General features: G+C 44.8%; 1 protein-coding gene across 1 annotated transcript in view; it reads right to left on the bottom strand.

Moving 5' to 3' along the window:
- The window catches only part of LOC139234711 (transmembrane protein 273-like), an 87,978-nt gene that overhangs the window by 39,726 nt on the left and 26,832 nt on the right, over positions 1 to 21,420 (bottom strand). Inside the window, exons 2-3 of the mRNA XM_070865386.1 lie at positions 6,910 to 6,966; positions 5,473 to 5,583 (exon numbers count right to left, since the gene is read on the bottom strand). Of these exons, the coding sequence (XP_070721487.1) occupies positions 5,473 to 5,583; positions 6,910 to 6,966 (168 nt within the window). The remainder of the gene's footprint in view (positions 1 to 5,472; positions 5,584 to 6,909; positions 6,967 to 21,420) is intronic.

The following is a 21,420-nucleotide window of genomic DNA, read 5'->3' as shown; positions in this document are numbered from 1 at the left end:
ATTTCCCTTTCATAAATCCATGCTGACTTGGACCGATCCTGTCACTGCTTTCCAAATGCATTGCTATTTTATCTTTAATAATTGATTCCAACATTTTCCCCACTACCGATGTCAGGCTAACCGCTCTATAATTCCCCGTTTTCTCTCTCCCTCCTTTTTTAAAAAGTTGTGTTACATTAGCTACCCTCCAGTCCATAGGAACTGATCCAGAGTCGATAGACTGTTGGAAAATGATCACCAATGCATCCACTATTTCTTGGGCTACTTCCTTAAGTACTCTGGGATGCAGACTATCAGGTCCTGGGGATTTATCGGCCTTCAATTCCATCAATTTCCTTAACACAATTTCCTGACTAATATGGATTTCCTTCAGTTCTTCCTTCTCGCTAGACCCTTGCACCTCTAGTATTTCTGGAAGATTATTTGTGTCTTCCTTCGTGAAGACAGAACCAAAGTATTTGTTCTATTGGTCTGCCATTTCTTTGTTCCCCATTATAAATTCACCTGATTCTGACTGCAAGGGACCTATGTTTGTCTTCACTAATCTTTTTCTCTTCACATATCTATAAAAGCTTTTGCAGTCATTTTTTATGTTCCCAGCAAGCTTCCTCTCATACTCTATTTTCCCCCTCCTAATTAAACCCTTTGTCCTCCTCTGCTGAATTATAAATTTCTCCCAGTCCTCAGGCTTGCTGCTTTTTTTAGCCAATTTATATGCCTCTTCCTTGAATTAACACTATCCCTAATTTCCCTTGTTAGCCACGGTTGAGCCACCTTCCCCGTTTTATTTTTACTCCAGACAGGGATGTACAATTGTTGAAGTTCATCCATGTGATCTTTAAATGTCTGCCATTGCCTATCCACCATCAACCCTTTAAGTATCATTTGCCAGTCTATTCTAGGCAATTCACGTCTCATACCATCAAAGTTATCTTTCCTTAAGTTCAGGACCCTAGTCTCTGAATTAACTGTGTCACTCCACATCTTAATAAAGAATGCTACCATATTCTGGTCACTCTTCCCCAAGGGGCCTCGCACAATAAGATTGCTAATTAGTCCTTTCTCATTACACATCACCCAGTCTAGGATGGCTAGTCCTCTAGTTGGTTCCTCGACATATTGGTCTAGAAAACCATCCCTAATATACTCCAGGAAATCCTCCTCCACTGTATTGTTACCTGATGGGTTAGCCAAATCTATATGTAGATTAAAGTCGCCCATGATAATTGCTGTACCTTTATTGCACGCATCCCTAATTTCTTGTTTGATGCTGTCCCCAGCCTCACTACTACTGTTTGGTGGTCTGTACACAATTCCCACTAGCTTTTCTACCCTTTGGTATTTCGCAGCTCTACCCATACAGAATCCACATCATCCAATCTAATGTCCTTCCTTATTATTGCGTTCATTTCCACTTTAACCAGCAACGCTACCTCACCTCCTTTACCTTTCTGTCTATCCTTCCTGAATGTTGAATACTCCTGGATGTTGAGTTCCCAGCCTTGGTCACTCTGGAGCCATGTCTCCGTAATCGCAATTATATCATATTCATTAATAACTGCCTGCGCAGTTAATTCGTCCACCTTATTATGAATACTCCTCGCATTGAGGCACAGAGCCTTCAGGCTTGTCTTTTTAACCCACTTTGTCCCTTTAAAATTTTGCTGTAATGTGGCCCTTTTTAATTTTTGCCTTGGGTTTCTCTGCCCTCCACTTTTACTTTTCTTCTTTCTATCTTTTGCTTCTGCCCCCATTTTACTTCCCTCTGTCTCCCTGTATAGGTTCCCATCCCCCTGCCATATTAGTTTAACCCCTCCTAAACAGCACTAGAAAACATTTCCCCTAGGACATTGGTTCCGGTCCTGCCCAGGTGCAGACCATCCGGTTTGTACTGGTCCCACCTCCCCCAGATCCGGTTCCAATGTCCCAGGAATTTGAATCCCTCCCTCCTGCACCACTCCTCAAGCCACGTATTCTTCTTAGCTATCCTGCAATTCCTACTCTGACTAGCACGTGGCACTGGTAGCAATCCTGAGATTACTACCTTTGGGGTCCTGCTTTTCAATTTAACTCCTAACTCCCTAAATTCAGCTTGTAGGACCTCATCCCATTTTTTACCTATATCGTTGGTACGCTATGGAATCCACAACTGTTTGATTTGTACATGGTGCTTTGTAAGTGGGCCAAAAGAACCACATTGGCTTCTTTATAGCTCGTAGCTTTGTTTTGGATTGGGAAATTGAGAATGTCCATGCTGTAGTGGTGGAGTTGCCGTACTGCTGACTGGATTCCTCCTTCTCTATAGGGAGAACTCTAAAGGCACAGAGATGAGTGCTGAGTTGGAGGGACCTGGCTAGAATGCACGATGGTTACTGATGAAGACACTCTGTGATGCCTCGCAGGGTGAGGCATTGCTGTTATCTGGCTAATGACTAATAATAATCAGTGCGGTCAGAAGTTGGTATCTAAACAACTAGGGTCTTTGTTAATCATCATCGTCATAGGCGGTCCCTCGAACAAGGATGACTTGCTTCCACATGGGTTCACAGATGTGTCAATGAAGGACCCGATGTTCCAATCTTGAACTCCAATTGAGGGACTCTTTGTTAATAGTGCACTACTGACTGCCTTTTCACTAGAGATATCTATATAACCCAGGATGGCCTATCCTAAACTTCCTTATCTAATCCCTACCCGAACAACTGGACTGTAGCAATGAGCATAGACACACAGGAACAGGAAGATGCCATTTAGCCCCTTGTGCCTGTTCCGCCTTTCTGCCGCAGAGAGCTGTGGAAGCTGGGTCATTGAATAAATTTAAGACAGAGATAGACAGTTTCTTAACCGATAAGGGAATAAGGGTTATGGGGAGCGGGTAGGGAAGTGGACCTGAGTCCATGATCGGATCAGCCATGATCATATTAAATGGCGGAGCAGGCTCGAGGGGCCTTATGGCCTACTCCTGCTCCTATTTCTTATGTTCTTATGTTCTTATGAAATCAATGCCTAACTTCATATTCCTTTGGCCCATATTCCTACATCTGGTTAACAAAAATCTATCAATCTCAGATTTTAAATTAACAATTGATCTAACATCACTAGCCATTTGCAGAAGAGAGTTCCAAACCTCTCCCATCCTTTGTGTGTAGAAGTGTTTCCTAATTTCACTCCTGAAAGGTCTGTCTCTAATTTTTAAACTATGCCCCCGAGTCCGAGAACCCCCAACCAGCGGAAATAGTTTATCTCTATCTCTACCCTATCTGTTCCCCTTAATATCTTGAAAACTTTGATCAAATCATCCCTTATCCTTCTAAATTCAAGGGAATACCAGCCTAATTTGTGTAATCTCTCCTTATCATTTAAGCCTTGGGGCTAGAAATTCAATTTTTGGTTATAGCGGTATTTTTCCACCAAATATACCGCTATGAAGCCGCTATGATGCCGAGGTCTAATATTCAGTAAAAAAATGCGCCCAGCGGTAAAAATCGGCATTGCACGAGGATTCATGGCGCAAACTGTGAATTTTCTGCAACTTTTCTCCAAGGCCAGTACTGTTTCGAGAGAGGCCGAGGGAGGGGGGAAAACACAAACATTTATTTTCCAAAAAACAAAAAATAAAAAATCACAAAACATTCACAAGACCCTTTTTATCGAAACGCTGCAAAAGAATTAAAAAATAAAACATTTTAACTTACCTTTTTTGCAGGTCTTCCGCCATTCCAAGGGCTGCAACGCAGGTTTTTCCCGGGCACTTTTTTCCCGTCCTATCTCCCGGTGCGCTGCGAGCCAAATATCGGGCGAAAGCACTTTATCCAGTCTTGCATGCCGGCGGTCCTCTCCCAAGCGCTATTTAAAAACCGCCAGCGCAAGACGTCAGGGAATTTCCCGCCACACCATTTTCGACCAAAAACGACGAAATAGCACCGAAAATCCCGGCACAAGGTTGGGGAATTTCCAGCCCTTGGAGTCCAGGTATGATTCTGGTAAACCTACGCTGCACTCCCTTCAAGGCCAATATATCCTCCCTAAGGTGTGGTGCCAAGAATTGCTCTGGTGTGGTGTAACCAGTAGAGCAAAGAGCACCAATACATTGTTCTCTAAAATTTTCTGGGGTGGAACATCTTTGTTGCAGTCTGCACCCCCTCTACATCTCTGCTGGTATCTGCCTGAAATCTGGACAGACAAAGGACACTTGTACTCCAACTCCTGGGCAGGCATTTCAACACCGCCCCCCACCCCCCCAACCCCATCAGCACCACCTTTAGCCCAGCAGGAGCTCGGCAATGGACAGCGACAGTGAAGGAAGGAATTTACCCATTGGTTTCCCATCACAATCTGGGCAAAAATTGCAGCAAGCAAGAAGCCTCGCCCGAAGCTGGGTCCTTCGTTAAATATGAAGATCATGATGTCATTGGGGCCTGTCGACTATATTAACTTGAGGCCTGAGCGGAGGAGAAGTGGTTGACTTCCCTGCCAGGCCAAAGCTGCTGGGAGCTGGATCGAGGGCCAGAAGAAGCCGAGCAAGGTAAGGTTCTTCAAATTGTTTTTGTTTCCTTGTGGGCTAGGAGGAGCAGAGGTGTCTTCCAGAGCGTCTGGGGTGGAAATTCGGTCGCGCCTCAGTTGGGGCGGTGTCCCGGGCAGAGCAGTATATTTTGCGCCGTGAAATTCACCAGCTGGGCTCGGAGTTTGGAGCGGAGTGCTAAGGGAGGCGTTGCACACCTCTTTTAGGGCGCCAGGCCTGCTGAGCAAGCGAAAATCCTGAGCTAAACAGCCGGCCTCGGAGCGCCATAACAGAGGCCTGGGGCGGGGTGGGGGGGGGAACCATGTTCCCACCAGGGGGTGCTATGGAGAGCTACGTGTTGGGCGGAAACCAAGAATCGAGCCGGTGTCGCAACCAGGGGCGTTGCACACCGGCTCGCCTCTGCCGGGCGGTAATGCTCCGCGCCCCATTGATACCGGCACCGAATGTGCCGGCGGGGCAATGGAAGCTGGCCGCCCGCCCAGAAGTGCTTACCGCCACCATTGCCGCCACTCCAGGGTGCTAAGAAGGATGACAGAAGACCAAATTTCCACCCCACTAAAGCAACCCACCTCATTTTCTGCTGGTGGATTTCCGGTTTCACCCAACGAGGCCTCCAGTTGAAACTTTAACGGTGAGGCAGGAAGGATGCGGCAAACGCGGCCCGGGAGAGGGGTGGGGTGGATCGCAGGTCTGATCACAGCCCAAATTGGGGGCCCCCGCTATATAGCATCGGTTAGAGAGTTGGAGAGCTCTGCGACAATGGGGGTTAAGGGAAAATCAATGTAAAGTAAAACAATATACTTGCTCCCATTTCTGGCAGAGACCATACTGATTATTTGGACACTTAAAGGTGCCATGTTTGTGCCTGAAGGGAATTAGTCATGCTACAATCAATCTAACAATAGAAGGACATGTGCCTATTAATAGTTTGCTTTATCATAGCATCTTACCTGTTAAGTCATTTTCATAGATGTGTTTTTTAATCATGTATATCTTAACTAAAACAAATGAAACGACTAGAAATATTCCTATTGCGGCTCCCAGTAAGGCATACTTGATCTCTAGAAAAGAGCAAACAAAACATGGATGATCAGTATTGATAAACAGAGAGAGCTCTGCATCATTCCTGCTCTATTCAAACAGGAATGGTGTAACCTGCTAGATTGACATCGGGTAAAAAGAAAGACTTGCATTTCTATAGTACCTTTCACAACCTCAGGACATCCCAAAGTGCATTACAGCCAATGAAGTACTTTTTGAAGTGTCGTCACTGTTGTAATGTAAGAAACACGGCAACCAAAATGTGCACAGCAAGCTCCCACACACTGCAATGAGCGACTGTTCTGAGTCGATTAATAGCAGCTTCTCTATGGAAATAACGTATTTCAGGGGAAATTAGTCCGTATTTTATTTGTCACACTCAGTGTGTGGGGTAGATCAGAAATGTACTTCTGTAACATTTTATATTTATTAAAGCTGGGAAATAGCAGCAAAACCTTTTGTGAACTGTCGGAACTCCGATTCATTGCTTGTGGGTTCAAGTCCGACTCCAGAGACTTGAGTACACATCCAGGCTGACACTCCAGTGAGGGAGTGCTGCACTGTCGGAGGTGCCGTCTTTCGGATGAGACATTAAACCGAGGCCCCGTCTGCCCTCTCAGGTGGACATAAAAGATCTCACGGCACTATTTCAAAGAGCAGGAGAGTAATCCCTGGTGTCCTGGCCAATATTTATCCCTCAACCAACATCACTAAAATAGATTATCTGGTCATTATCACATTGCTGTTCGTGGGAGCTTGCAAAATGGCTGCCACGTTTCCTACATTTCAACAGTCACTACATTTCAAAAAGTACTTCATCGGCTGTAAAGCGCTTTGGGATGTCCTGAGGTCGTGAAAAGCGCTATATAAATGCAAGTCTTTCTTCTTTAAATAACTGCAGCATACCACATGTGGCACTCTGGAAAATACTACGAGTCTGCAGCCCACAGGGGTGAGATAAAGAAATACATGTTACAGATTAGCCAAAATATAAACACCAAAGCTGCAAAAAACACAGCAAATCACTCAGTCTCTGGTAATGAAAAGCAAGTTAAAGTTTGGCTTGTGCTGCTTCACCAGACTTGAAAGATTCAGCCTGCCAATGTGCCTTTGACAGGACTGAGAGGCCCAAGAATAGGAAGAGATGGAAGGCAGCGACAGATATATAGTCAAGTGTTCAGATACGCTGACTGCTTTTACAAAGAGGAAGTTAAAGGCATTTTGAACTCATTAAATGGCTCTTTGAATTCTTATAGTCGAGTCACAGCTAATGCACAGTCATCAGAATAAGTAAAAATCAGGCTTGCAAGCATGTATTTCCGAAGCTGAACAGAATAGTTATTTACCGATATCATCTTCATTCTTGGCTGCTCCGTTAGTAGATGCAGTTGTCGTGAAATAGTCTGTAACATAAAATGAAATCGAAAATACTTAATGGGGCACAACTACAAGTCAATAATTATCCACCTTCCTCATGGCAGTGACAACGCCACATTCCTCTCATATGATGACACTCTGAGATGAAAGTGCTGAATCAGATGTCTGACAAGGCTTCCACCCACGATTCTCTACATCCTTTTATTTAAATGAAAAATGAATATCGGTTGGTTTGGGTTATGAGCATGCGAGGCTCCCCACCCGATTCTCTTAGGTACACTCCACCAACACAACGCTTTAGATGCTAAAGAAAGAAAGGTTTGCATTTATATAGCGTCTTTCATGACCACCGGATGTCTCAAAGCGCTTTACAACCAGCGAAGAACTTTTTGAGTGTAGTCACTGTTGTATTGTGCGAAACGCGGCAGCCAATCTGCGCACAGCAAGCTCCCACAAACAGCAATGACCAGATAATCTGTTTTAGTGATGTTGATTGAGGGATAAATATTGGCCCCAGGACACCGGGGATAACTCCCTGCTCTTCTTCGAAATTGAGCCATGGGATCTTTTATGTCCACCTGAGAGAGCAGACAGGGCTTCAGTTTCATGCCTCATCCAAAAAACAGAAGTGCAGCGCTCCCTCAGTTCTGCACTGGAGTGTGAGCCTTGATGTGTGTGCTCAAGTCTCTGGAGTGGGAGCTGAACCCACAACCGTCTGACTCAGAGGTGAGTGTGATACCCAACTGAGCCACAACTGGGGAGAATCTGCCCCAATATATCTGTACTGATGTCAAAAGAGGTCCTGTTAGTGAGACTCTCTCTTTAGAAATGTAATTCTTGCTTGTGATTTAAATTGAGCTCAATTATTGCACAGGTGCATTTATGGAGAGGCTAGATAAGCACATGAGGGAGAAAGGAATAGAAGGATATGGTTTTACGGTGAGATGAAACAGGGTAGGAGGAGGCTCGTGACTAGCATAAACACCACCATGGACCTGTTGGGTTGAATGGCCTGTTTCTGTGCTGTAAATACTTTGTATTATTCTGTAATCCTTATAACACAACATCGGACTAACAAGGAAATAGATTTGAAAACATCAATTTGTTTTGGGCATACCAAAAGGAAGAACGTATTGCAGTTTTTTCCAATTTATTTTTGTTGAATTTTCCCCCTCTGATTTTCTCTCTTCCTCACTTGAAGATGTTGAGTTGTGCTGGGGACTGGTCCAAGGCTACCAGAAATCCCTCCATTGTTCACCCGCGTGGCCATCTTAATGTAGGAATAGGCGATGAGTATTAGCGGGCTATCTCGGCAGGAAAGCACCACTGCCAGATCTGATTCTGTGCTTACCCAACAGGGGAGTTTCCAGCAGAGGTCAGGAGAGAAGCACATGAGGGAGAAAGGAATAGAAGGATGTGCTGATTGGGTGAGATGAAGAGAGCTGGGAGGAGGCTCGTGTGGGGCACAAACGCTGGTGTTGACAAGTTGGGCCGAATGGCCTGTTTCTGTGCTGTAGACTCTACGTAATGCTATGTAATTAATATAAATGAAATCTCTGCTTATTTTATGGAATTTATTATAACAAAGATAAAACATTTATCTATGATAGTATATTTGTTGGGTCAACACACACAGAGGTAAAGTCAGTCAATTCTACCCCTGTAACTGTTTTTACAAGCTGCAGAAGTATACGTCATTGTCTGGTGTACCAAGAAATATTCATATACATTTGTAACTTGTTCCTGTTGAACAAAAGGGGGTTCAATATGCTAAAGTATACACAACGTCAACGGAATCATTCTTTCCATTAGCTGGCAGGGGGCTCGATTCGAACAAATTACCACCTATTCAAAGTGGTGAATAGCAGCAAGAACCCACAACCCCCCGAGATGTCTGCGCTCCTCCAATTTTGACCTCTTGACCATCCCTGATTTTCATCACTCCACCATTGGCATCCGTGCCTTCAGTTGCCGAGGTTCCAAGCTCTCTGCCTTATCCTCTCCGCCCCTCTACCTCTCTTTCCTCCTTTAATATTCTCCTTAAAATCTACCTTTTTGACCAAGCTTTTGGTCATTTGCCCAACAATCTCCTTATATGGCTCGGCGTCAAACTTTGTTTGATGACGCTCCTGTGAAGCCCCTTGGGATGTTTCACTGTGTTAAAGGCGCTATATAAATGCAAGTTGTTGTTCATATTACATAAGCACCTTTAACATAGTAAAATGCCCCAAGCTGCTTCACAGAAGCGTTATCAAACAAAATTTAAAAATTGATGAATTGCCGGACCGGGAGCCAATGTAGGTAGGTGGGTGATGGGTGATGGACATCCTCCATAATTGACAACCAGAGAATAGCTGTTCATGTAATGTTGAAAAAATTGCAGTTCTTAAAGTCCCGCATATCTTTAGAGAATTTTAAGTGAGATATCAGAGGCTGATTTTCTTCCAGCAGGTATCTCAGTGGTAGCATTTCATCGCTTATGTTTTAAGGGCCTAGAGCTGGAAAGTGAGATTAGGCTGGATAGCTTCTTGTTGGCCGGCATGGACACGATGGGCCGAAATGGCCTCCTTCCAAGCTGTAAACTTTTATGATTCTACGATTCTATGATAATTTTTTGTTGAGGGAATAACACAGGAAGAGCATCTTTGTCGTTTGGACATTTCAAAATCGATTAGCAAAGTTTATAATTACTATAAATGTACTCTCTGTACTAAATACTAGTCATTTACCTGTTTATTGTTAAATAATTGTGTGTGTTGGCTTATAGCCAACAAACTATGTAAACTAGAGGTGATCCAAAACTCGGCTGCCCCATGTCCTAACTCGCATTAAATCCCGCTCGCCCATCACCCCTGTGCTCGCTGACCTACATCGGCTTCCGGTTAAGCAACGCCTCAATTTCAAAATTCTCATCCTTGTTTTCAAACCCCTCCATGGCCTCGCCCCTCCCTATCTCTGTAATCTCCTCCGGCCCAATCCCCGAGATATCTGCGCTCCTCTAATTCTGCCCTCTTGAGCATCCCTGATTATAATCACTCAACCATTGGTGGCCGTGTCTTCTGTTGCCTAGGCTCCAAGCTCTGGAACTCCCTGCCTAAACCTTGCCACCTCTCTACCTCTCTTTCCTCTTTCAAGATGCTCCTTAAAACATATATCTTTGGTCACCTGCCCTAATTTATATTTATGGTGTCAAATTTTTATCTCATAACACTCCTGTGAAGCGCCTTGGAACGTTTCACTACGTTAAAGGCGCTATATAAATACAAGTTGTTGTTGTTGTTATAGTCTGAGCCTTGATAGAATGTGTATTCTCCTGTCTTGCAAAGACAAAACGGTCATGAGGTGCCATTTAATATATTCCAGTAAGGCAGAAACAGTGGCATGGATTCTCCATTTCACTTCCAGGTTTTGCTATATTTTCCAAGATATGGAGCCTGTAAAAGCACATTCTGACTTGTGGCAGGCATTAGGTCCATTTGCAGCAGTGGGCAATGATTCCTAATCCAAGGCGAATACCTTGCATAAAAGCCCAAAAATGTATAATTCATGTCTAAAAATTGGCAAGCAACAGCTCCAATTACCAATAATTTACAGTCAGCAGTCGGAACTCTTCCGCTCAGACTGTGAGAGAAACCAGAGCTGCATTTACACTGCATGCTTAGTGGTTTCCGCTTTGCATGTGGCACTACACTTACCGTGTAAGTCCAGAGTCAGAAAGTCCAGCGCGAAGTGGGGTGAGAATTCCTGGAGGCAGCAGTCTCACACTCCTTCAGTTTGACCCGACAGGCAATGTCGATCCGGTGCTGTGTGAAATCTGGCCAGCAAAGTGCCCAGGGAGTTTGTCGGACCTCTTGGACACTTTTTTGATCCTTACCTCGATTTAAATGTTTCAAGACTGGGCAATCACCCCTCCACACTTTCCAAACATTCAAACAGTTTTGCTCTGTCGATGATAGGTTGAGATATGTAGAGTTCACTCGCAAACAAGATACTAAGGGGGAGAAATTCAGTTTGATAGTGACCCACGCGGGGGTCGGAACAGGGGCGCTAAAGGGTTTGCAGCTGCGAGTCGACATTGGCGGCGCTCGGCAAATTCGGTGTGCCGGTACCAGCGGCTCTGAGGAGTATCGCCCGGGAGCGTAACACCGGTGTGCAATGCCTCCAGTATCGACACGGAGGCAAAATTAGCTTTGCGCTGCACCCATAGTGCCCCCTAGTGACCCCGTCAGAGAAAGCTGGCGCGCAGAGCTGTCCTGGGGCACTAAGGGAAGGAATGACTGCATGAGGGAAGTGTGATTGATATATATTTTTTTGCGATTTAACTTTATTTGGGGTGAGTAATGTATAGGGAATGTTTTTTGTTCCGATTTTATTTTTGCAGGGAGGCCTCTCTTAGGGCGCCACAAAGCCGGCTCTTTAGCAACGGATTTTCAGTTGCTCAGTCGGCCGAGCGCCCTAAGAGAGGGTGTGGAACGCCTCCCTGCGCGCTCCGCCCCACTGTCAAGGCGCAACAACTGAATTTTGTTGTTCCTGCCGCGAAAAGTTTTCTGGTGCTAAATTTAGCGACATTAGCGCCTTAGGAACCCGCCAAGCAAATTTATAGCCTTAAATGTTCTAGCCAGGCAGAAGCTGAGCAACATGAACATGAACTTGACTGAAATGTGACCTGCTACCACCGGTCTCAGGCTCAGTGTTAGGCTGGTGTGATATTGAGGATATTATCTGAGACTGGTGTCTGTATAGTGTGAAGTGGAACCAGCAGATCCCAGCTATATTGCTGTCTGTAGGTCACCTTGAGGTTAGCAGCAAAAGGTCTCTCTGCATGGGTGGTTGGATGGCTATGTTTTACCATTGGGAGATCGTAGGCAGGGACAGCTGTGGCTCAGTGGATAGCATTCTTGTCTTGGAGTCAGAAACTTGTGGGTTCAGGTTTCCACTCCAGGGACTTGAGCACAAAAATCTCGGCTGACACTCCAATGCAGTGCACTGAGGGAGCACTGCACTGTCGGAAGTGCCGAGTTTATGATGCGACATTAAACCAATTCCCTGGCTGATCTCTCAAGTGGATGTAAAAGGTCCCATGGCACTATTTTGAAGAAGAGCAGGAGAATTCTCCTTGGTGTCCTGGCCAATATTTATCCTTCAACCAACATCACTAAAACCGACTATCTGGCTCTTGTCAGATTGCTGTTTGTGGGAGCTTGCTGTGCTCAAATTGGCTGCTGCGTTCCCACATTACAACAGTGACTACACTAAAAAGTACTTCATCGGCTGTAAAGCGCTTTGAGAAGTCCGGTGGTCGTGAAAGGCGCTATGTAAATGCAAGTCTTTCTTTTATTTCTTACATGACATTAAAAAGATTCCAGACTATTTGAAAACTGCCCAATGTACCATCAGTCTGCTTGGGCATTGAGAAATGTTGTTCTGGACGAGACCAAAGTTATACTACAGTAATGTACAAGCGAAGTGGTGTGAGACTGCTATAGACACTATCACACCTCCTGCTTCAGCGCACTTGAGTCACGCCAATAGCCAACTTACAAGATGCACTATTGCTTTCACATAAAGGAGAGTTGAAACTTCCCTGCAGCAAGTTATAGTAATCTGTAGCTGCGAGTAAGTACAGCCCAGATTATATTCGATGCTGCAGCTTCCTCCTTCTCACTTCACTCAAAACACCTTGTGATATATTCTTTAAGACATCACTCACAAACGCACTGCAGAAAATGTCTCCAATACATCATGTGACTTTTATTGTATTTACAGCAGTAGTTGCATTACCTCAGTAGTCCACTAGGTGGAGCAGTAGTCCACTAGGGGGAGCTCTATATTACACAGCTCTGTGAATACAATGCTGCATGTGATGTTGTGTGATTTGGCGGAGGTGTTGTGCAGCCAGTGTCACCTGACTGGCAAACTTGACGATCGCCAGCGTGAAGAAAGGGGAATCATGGCACTAACCAACTGCAACAGCAGCTTGTCCTCCTCCTGTGTACCTTAGCTGATGGAGATGCAAACAACGTATCCAGTTTACAGCATACAGCCCCTGGACAAGAGCTGACTGTCAGACATGGCTGCATGGAGTGACATCACTATTCCCAACCCGAATGGAGATGATTGGGTAATTCCCCCATCAATCACTGCTGTACGTGACTGGGACTGATTTTGCGTACGTAATTTGTTTTATGTAACTATGTACAGTTTTTTCCAGGAAATAATCAATACCGCCCTGCCTCCAACTCATTGGCTGACACAGTGGTATTAACTCTGGGAGACATACCAGTAATACCAGTTATGAGCGAACAGTCAGCTCGAAGACTTTACCTCACATGCGCTGTATATTTTACACCAGTCATTTGAACTTGTTTGCCTCAGTTCACGAAATGCCTGCCTGATGCACCTACTCTATCGAGGGTCACCTAGAAGTGAAGTGGTCCGCCTCGGGTGTGTTCTGACTTGACCCTTACCTCTGCTGCCATAATGTGGCAGTACAATCAACACTGTAATCCACCCCACTCACTAGGCAACAACAACAACTTGTATTTATATAGCATCTTTAATGTCCCAAGGAACTTCGTAGGAGTATTATGAGACAGAAAATTGGACACCGAGCCGCATAAGGAGAAATTAGGGCAGGTGACCAAAAGCTTAGTCAAAGAGGTAGGTTTTAAGGAGCGTCTTGAAGGAGGAAAGAATGGTAGAGAGGCGGAGAAGTTTAGGCAGGGAGTTTCAGAGCTTAGGGCCTAGGCAACAGAAGGCACCAAGGGTTGAGCGATTATAACCAGGGAGGCTCAAGAGGGCAGAATTAGAGGAGCGCAGCCATCTCGGGGGGCTGGAGGAGATTACAGAGATAGGGAGGGACGAGGTCGAAAACAAGGACGAGAATTTTGAAATCGAGGCATTACTTAACCGGGAGGCAATGTAGTTCAGTGAGCACAGGGGTGATGGGTGAGCAGGGCTTGGTGCGAGTTAGGACATGGGCAGCTGAGTTTGGAACACCTCTAGTGTGTGTAGGGATGAATGTGGGAGGCCAGCCAGGGCTGCGTTGGAATAGTCAAGTCTTGAGGTAACAAAGGTATGGATGAGAGCTTCAGCAGCAGATGAGGTGAGGCAATTGTGGAGACGGGCGATGTTACGGAGGTGGAAATAGGCGGTCTTAGTTATGCTGCAGATATGTTGTCGAAAGCTCATTTCAGGGTCAAATATGACACCAAGGTTGCGAACAGTCTGGTTCAGCCTCAGACAGAAGTTGGGGAGAGAGATGGAGTCAGTGTCTAGGGAACGGAGTTTGTGGCAGGGACTGAAAACAATGGCTTCGCTCTTCCCAATATTCAATTGGAGAAAATTTCTGCTCATCCAGAACTGGATGTCGGACAAGCAGTCTGACAATTTAGAGACCCAAATGTCATGGAATTGAGCTGATAGCAAGGGGAGGGGGAGGGGATGGAGGGGGGTTGGTGGGGACAGAATGGTATCACCTGTTACACAAGAAAGGTTTATATAGGGTCTGGATGCAATTTCTGCGATCTGGAGGATTCCGTGTTCCATGTTTATGTGGAATGTGCGAGGTTGCAGCAGCTCTTCCATAAGTTGAAGGGGCTGCTCCTCAAATTCTGGTTGCACTTCAGTCCCACACTCCTGATCTTTGGGCACCCTGTGCAGAGGGGAGCGGGCAGGTCGGAGGGCCTCCTCGTGGGACTGCTCCAGGGCCTGGCCAAGGGGGCCATCAACCGGACCAGGCAGCGGGCGGTCGAGGCGATTGTTCACCCCAACTGCCTGCCTCTCTTCCACGGTTACATCCAAGCCAGGGTGTCCCTGGAGATGGTACGCTCGCGGCCTTCCACGAGAGGTGGGCGCCGGAGGGACTGGAGTGCATCATCACCCCCGGCAACCAAATTTTAATTTGATTTATTTAATGTCCAAAGTTAATTTGGGAATTTGTTGGTTCTGGTCCCCCTTTTAAGGGGGGCACTTGATTTATAGTTTTACTTAAAAAGTTATAGGGTCTGGAATGGGAGATGAGTTTTCTGGCTGAACATTAGTGCAATTATTAAGACTGTGCAGAGCTTGATAGTTTGGGCGAGGACTGGGAGAACTACTTAGTTGGACTGAGCTTTGAATCGCACAGCAACTTGAATCAAACATTACCCTTCGCAGGGTTCAGCTGCTTGAGCTTTTGAGCCACGCCCTTGTGACTGTCCGGACTTTCTTGTTTTTGAAACAACTGAGAGGCGAATCGAATCTTAGAGCCGCGAAAGTCTGTGAAATCTGAGATATTCATTCTTTCTGCTCACTGGCCCGATCAAGATGCCTGACCGACACAAGTTATTAAATGTGAAGGAAGGGCTAGGTTTGAGTCTATCAAATGCATTGCGGTCTGGTGTGCAGGGGAATATAGAAAAGTAAATAGCCCATTGTCTGTAGCACCAATAAGGAAGAAGAAAGTAGCAGCAGACATTCATACAAAACTGCAGCAAAACTATCAGCTCAGGCATGGCACTGTACAGTTTCACTTTCTCTCACCCCTTATTTTCATCGGTGCCTCAGTCTTACCGCCTCTCTTTTGATGCCCAGTTCCCCTCTGTGTGGGTAAGTCAGGCTATGGAAAGCGTGACACCTGCTCTTCCTTACTCCAGCCCTTGGCCAGCTTCCCGCATTAACATGATGTCTTTTTTTTAACTATTTCAAGTATGAAGTCAGATGGAAACAGTCAGGTATTTACATGTCCAAATTTGAAGAAGCTTCTTTCACTTTCAAATTCGGCAAAAGTGAATGTTTGTTTAGCATCACAAACTTTTACAGCGCACCTGGGCAAGCTCTCTGAAAAGGCTTTTCATTGTCTTCCATTCCCCCACCCTCTCCCCAGACCCTTTTACATTTTTCTTTTTCAAATATTTAACCACTTCCCTTTTATAAACTACAGGTAGAACGTCCCGAAACCGGAAACCTCGGGACCGAGGTCATTCCGGTTTTCGGGTTTTTCCGGATTTCGGAGAAGAAATCCGATGTCCCAAATCTGGAAACCCCCTGGGCCGAGTTTCCTGTATTTCCGGATTTCGGAGAAGAAATCCGACGTCCCGAATCTGGAAACCCCCTGGGCCGACTTTCAGATATTTCTGGATTTCAGAGCATTACATCCAACGGCAGCCTCGAAGCTGGGCTGCACCGGTTTGCATATGTTTTTGGATTCATGTTTGGAAAAAGGTATGTACAGCTTAAAAGTCCGTTTTTCGGGAACTATTTCCAGATTCCGGATGACTCCAGCAATCTGCACAATGTCCGGTTTTCGAACAATTACGGATTTTGGACGTTCTCCCTGTATTGGCAAAAAGAATCTAGGGGACAATTGAGGAGAATTTGTTTTAGCAACGAGTAGTTACAATCTGGAATGCACAGGCTGAAAGGGTGGTGGGTGCAGATTCAATAGTATCTTTCAAATGGGAATTGGATAACAACAACAACTTGTATTTATATAGCGCCTTTAATGTTGTGAAACGTCCCAAGGTGCTTCACAGGAGTATTATGCGATAAAAATTTGACACCGAGCCGCATAAGTAGAAATTAGCATAGGTGACCAAAAACTTGGTCAAAGAGGTGGCTTGGAAATATATCGCCATTCCTTCATCATCGCTGAGTCAAAATCCTGGTACATCCTCCCTGTGGGAGTAGCTTCACCACATGGACTGCAGCGGTTCAAGAATGCAGCTCATCACCACCCTCGAGGCAGGCAAGGCTTCATACCAGGAGCGTGCATCTGCAAAATCACCCCGATAACTCCGCACAAACCGGGACGGCAAACAGAATTCGCAGAATATTGCAAAGTGTTTAATCCAGCCAAGTCCGCACCTAAAACCATTTCCACTGCTGTTTCAGTCACTATGTAGTAATCTTTAATCACTGTGGAATGTATAAGTTTAGAGTGGAGCAGGCTATGAGAAATAAATCATTTTGCTCTAAGCAATACCGTTACTACAGACAGAACTATTCTGCTTAAAGAAAAAGATTTTGCAGGATGTGGAAGCATGTAGGGCGGGAGGTTGATGGATGAGGGAGCACAGAGAGGGGGATTAGTGAGGGTTTGCGTGAAATGCCTTGAGGAAAAACTCTGTACACGACCTCAGCAGGGAACTGGGTAAAAGTTCTGGTTAATGCGCTTACTGTGCTTTTTCTAACATTTGGAACTTAAAACCAGTCAAGGGTGGGTGCAGAGTTGGGGGAAAGGCTTAGGTGCTCCAAGAAGAGGGTTGGGGGGAGGAGTGGGTGTTGGGGAGAATCCATGGGTGTTCAGGCCAGGGGTGGGATTGGGAGCAGAGTGCAGTGAAGGTGAATGAAGGTTACCAACCTTCAATTCGCCTCCCTCCCTGCCTCCACAGAAGGTTTGCACAAGGAAAGGGCGTCTCCCACAATTTTTCTGGGACAACCATTGTTATTTAAAGCTAACATAGGGCTTATACTATACTGCCTTAAATAATAGAGGCCCACTGTTATGTCTGTAATGTACTTATGAAGGACTCCACGAGGCAATGTGTTGTACTTAAACTGTAGTGACCTTGGTCCTTTATTCGTAACTCTAGGACTGAGGTACAAGCATGTTGGGCAGCCTTTTATACTGGGCCTTGCACACCTATGCAGGTGACCCTCAGGTCTCCCATCACAGTGCCGTCTGGTGGATAGCCTCTGCCACAGGGGCAGGAAACCCCGGTTTCCACCAGTTGCACCCTCTAGTGGTGACAACATAGTACATACGCAGTGTAAACCTTATTGAAGTACATCAGGTAACAAGTCTCCATCTTGTGCAACAATACAGTGACTACACAGAGAGTATATCTATAGCCTGCATATATAACACCCAACATTGTGGGAGAGATGTTTCAGGTTTGTGGCTCGAAACTGGCTTTAAGTTGCTTAGTGCAGTGTTGTCCGATAGAGATTGCTGACTAAGCACAGTGTGGTAAAGGGGAATTGTCTCGGGGAATCAAAGGATATGGGGATCAGGCGGGAAAGTGGAGTTGAGGTAGATGATCAGCCATGATCTTATTGAATAGCGGAGCAGGCTCCCGTTCCTATTTCTTATGTTCTTACGAATAAAGGACCAAGGTCACTACAGTTTGAGGACAACACATTGCCTCGTGCACTAATGTTAGTACTGAGCATCTTACATACACTCACACAATACCTGTACTGATAAATGTACTTCACATGTGTATATTTACTTAACAAACAGCTACCACCATTCACTTACAATAATCAAAAAAACACTTTCACACTGTGCTTTTCATTTTAGCATTTTACCAACAAACTCACAAAAAGGTTAACGTTCATTTGCACACTTCGTGCAAGAATTAGTTTGCAATCACATGCACAATGATGGTGTTTATTACTCATTTTTTATTCACGAATCAGAAATGCAATTAGTTATATTTGCATTCCCAATTAGCCACTCGTGGTTAGCGGCTAATATATTGCACAGCATTTGGTTGAATGCAGGAGGCTATTTATTGTTGGAGAAGCACAGAAAACATGTCGGACCTGCTTATGGTAGAGAACTCTGCTTTTTTGCAGGGTATAGGGCAGGAGGAGGTACTGGCCAGTCGGATGAAAGAGCAGGCAAGAAGAAAACAAATCAGCTTGGGGTTGGGGGCTCAGATTGGGACAGGGGAGAAGTGGGGAAAAGCAGCTAGGGGAAACTTTTGGGCAACAGGCCTGATGTTACGTGAACTGAAGCGGGTGGGGCTATGGAGAACAGGGAAAAGCAACTAGGAGGTCTGATTGGGAGGTAAGTATAATACATGGGATGTTTTACAGCATAGTGTGAAGGAAATACAATGACAGAAACTGTTGTGTATGTATAATATAAGTATACTCCCTGTATACTCAATGTACAGTTACATAAGACTACTGGATGTACCTTCACACTGTATAACTATGCTGGTACCACCAGAGGGTGCAACTGGTGGAGACCTAATGGTCACCCGTACACGACAGGTAACCAGGTATAAAAGGGAGCTCACCTTACTGTACCCCCACTCAGGAGCTGTAATAAATGGACTAAGGTCACCACAGTTCAAGTACAATACCTTGCCTCATGCAATCATTATTATTAGAGTGCTTATAGACACAATAGAAACATTTTGTAAAGAAAAGAAAGGCTTGCATTTATATAGCATCTTTCATGACCACCAGATGTCTCAAAGTGATTTACAGCCAATGAAGTACTTTTGGAAGTGTAGTCACTGTGGTAATATAGGAAACGTGGCAGCCAATTTGCGCACAGCAAGGTCCCACAAACTGCAATGTGATAATGACTAGATAATCTGTTTTTTTGTTATGTTGATTGAGGGATAAATATTGAGTGATAACTCCCCTGCTCTTCTTCGAAATAGTGGCATGGGATCTCTTATGTCCTACCTGAGAGAGCAGACGGGGCCTCTGTTTAACGTCTCATCTGAAAGTCGGCACCTCAAACAGTGCAGCGCTCCCTCAGCACTGCACTGGAGTGTCAGCCTAGAAAAGCAACAAGGAGGTCCGATTGGGAGGTAAGTATAACTCACGGGATGTTTTATAGCATAGTGCGATGGAAATACAATGACGGAAAAGTTTTGCAGGTAACATGACACTTACAAGATGTGGCTACTATATGCAAGATCTTTTTACGTACATATATAATACACACATATATCTGTATAACATCTGGCAGAGCATTTCTGTAACCCTTTGGAGACTCAGTCTTTCAGACGTTCAGCATTCCCCAGCAAAAGCCCTGTCAGGAATGAGCAATTTCCTAGATTTCTGGGGAAATGGGCCCTCAGATACAGAGCAGCCCTTAAACCTTTTTGGGAACCAATTTGTTGCACGCAATCTGCGGTAGAGAAAAGTGAGATATGTTGGACTTAATCCTGCTCCTCGTTGATGACAGAGGAGCATTGATAGCTATTGTGAGGAGGTCCAGCAATTAAGGGTGTCCCAGTAGCCTGGCTGACAGAGAGGAATGCTGCTAAAGCAAAGTACAAAGGAGAAATGTTTCCAGTTTAATCAACATTAATAGAGATTTACAAATCTAGCAATGTAATCCCTTATTAAAATATGAAATCACCGTGTAAATTCCGAACAAGCTTGAATGCAACTGCTAAACATTATATTCATCCCCTGCTAAACCTCTCCATTAATTTCAGGGAATTGAGTGTGGTGCATGTTGATTGTGGAGAGTGTTGAAAGTTCAGTAATAGTATTAATGTTCGAGACAGGGTAATTATCATGAATACACGTCCACGGCGTGCCAATGGATCTTTGGCTGAATCTTGAGATGTTGATGTTGGGTGCCCTCTCACTCGAGCAATGCTCTTGGAGAGTGTGAACACAACAGTGCGAGCTAAGGCTAGAACTCGGCCGTTTAATTTGGCAAGCTGCTCCGAATTAAACATCCAATGCTGCACGTTGGACAAACAGCCTCCTGTGAACATTTGACATCTGGTGAGGTCATGGATCCCAGTGTCAAATTAATCATGCAAAATGTGTTATACAATGTGTGCCTTTTGACATTTTGATCTAGATTTATCTATTGCACATGTGGAGCCTGATTTGCGCTCCCCATATAATTGCAAGCACACATTTGGGGCCATAAACTTGCACATAGTCACCCCTCCCCCCACCATATGTACCAGAATTGACTTATCTTTGTGTCACATTATGAAAGTTTTTGACATTTTTTTAGCTTTATGAAGAAATTAGCAGCCTAAAAAAATGTTGAAATATATGTTGAGTAATTTGATTTGTTCCATTCCTGCGTTTTTATTGGTAGATTTTCTTCACAGCTCACAGAGACCCGATTTGTTGCTGGTTTTGTACATAATTTAAGTCAATCAACCGCAAGAAATGTTCATATAAGTGTGAAAAGAAAGAAAGACTTGCATTTATATCGCACCTTTCACAACCTCAGGATGTCCCAAAGCGCTTTGCAGCCAGTGAGATACTTTTGGAGTGTAGTCACTGTTGTAATGTAGAAAACACAGCAGCCAATTTGCACACAGCAAGCTGCTAGAAACAGCAATGTGATAATGACCAGATAATCTGTTTTAGTGATGTTAATTGAGGGATAAATATTGGCCAGGGCACTGGGGATAACTGCACTGCTCTTCTTTGAAATAGTGCCGTGGGATCTTTTATGTCCACCTGAGAGGGCAGACGGGGCCTCGATTTAACGTCTCATCCAAAAGTGTGAGGTTGAAGTGTGACGCTAACATGTGACATAAGAAATGTGACAGAAATTGACTGTGAAATAGGTGCATTTTATGTCTTTGTGATGTTATAAAGCTGATTTTCACCATTGAAAATTTCAGTGACTAGGATAGAGAATATCGTCTGAAAGGGTTTTGCACTTTTTTCTGAGTGAATTGATTGGTTCAGTGTCTATTTTGTTGATAGATTTTTCACACTTTTCATAGGCACCCAGTTCTGTTGTGTTGCTCTTCTTTGAATATGAA

Source organism: Pristiophorus japonicus, chromosome 22 (genome assembly GCF_044704955.1).
Source record: "Pristiophorus japonicus isolate sPriJap1 chromosome 22, sPriJap1.hap1, whole genome shotgun sequence".
Taxonomy (NCBI): domain Eukaryota; kingdom Metazoa; phylum Chordata; class Chondrichthyes; family Pristiophoridae; genus Pristiophorus; species Pristiophorus japonicus.
The sequence above is the reverse complement of the archived record's forward strand: the minus strand, read 5'-3'. Positions and strand labels throughout refer to the sequence as shown.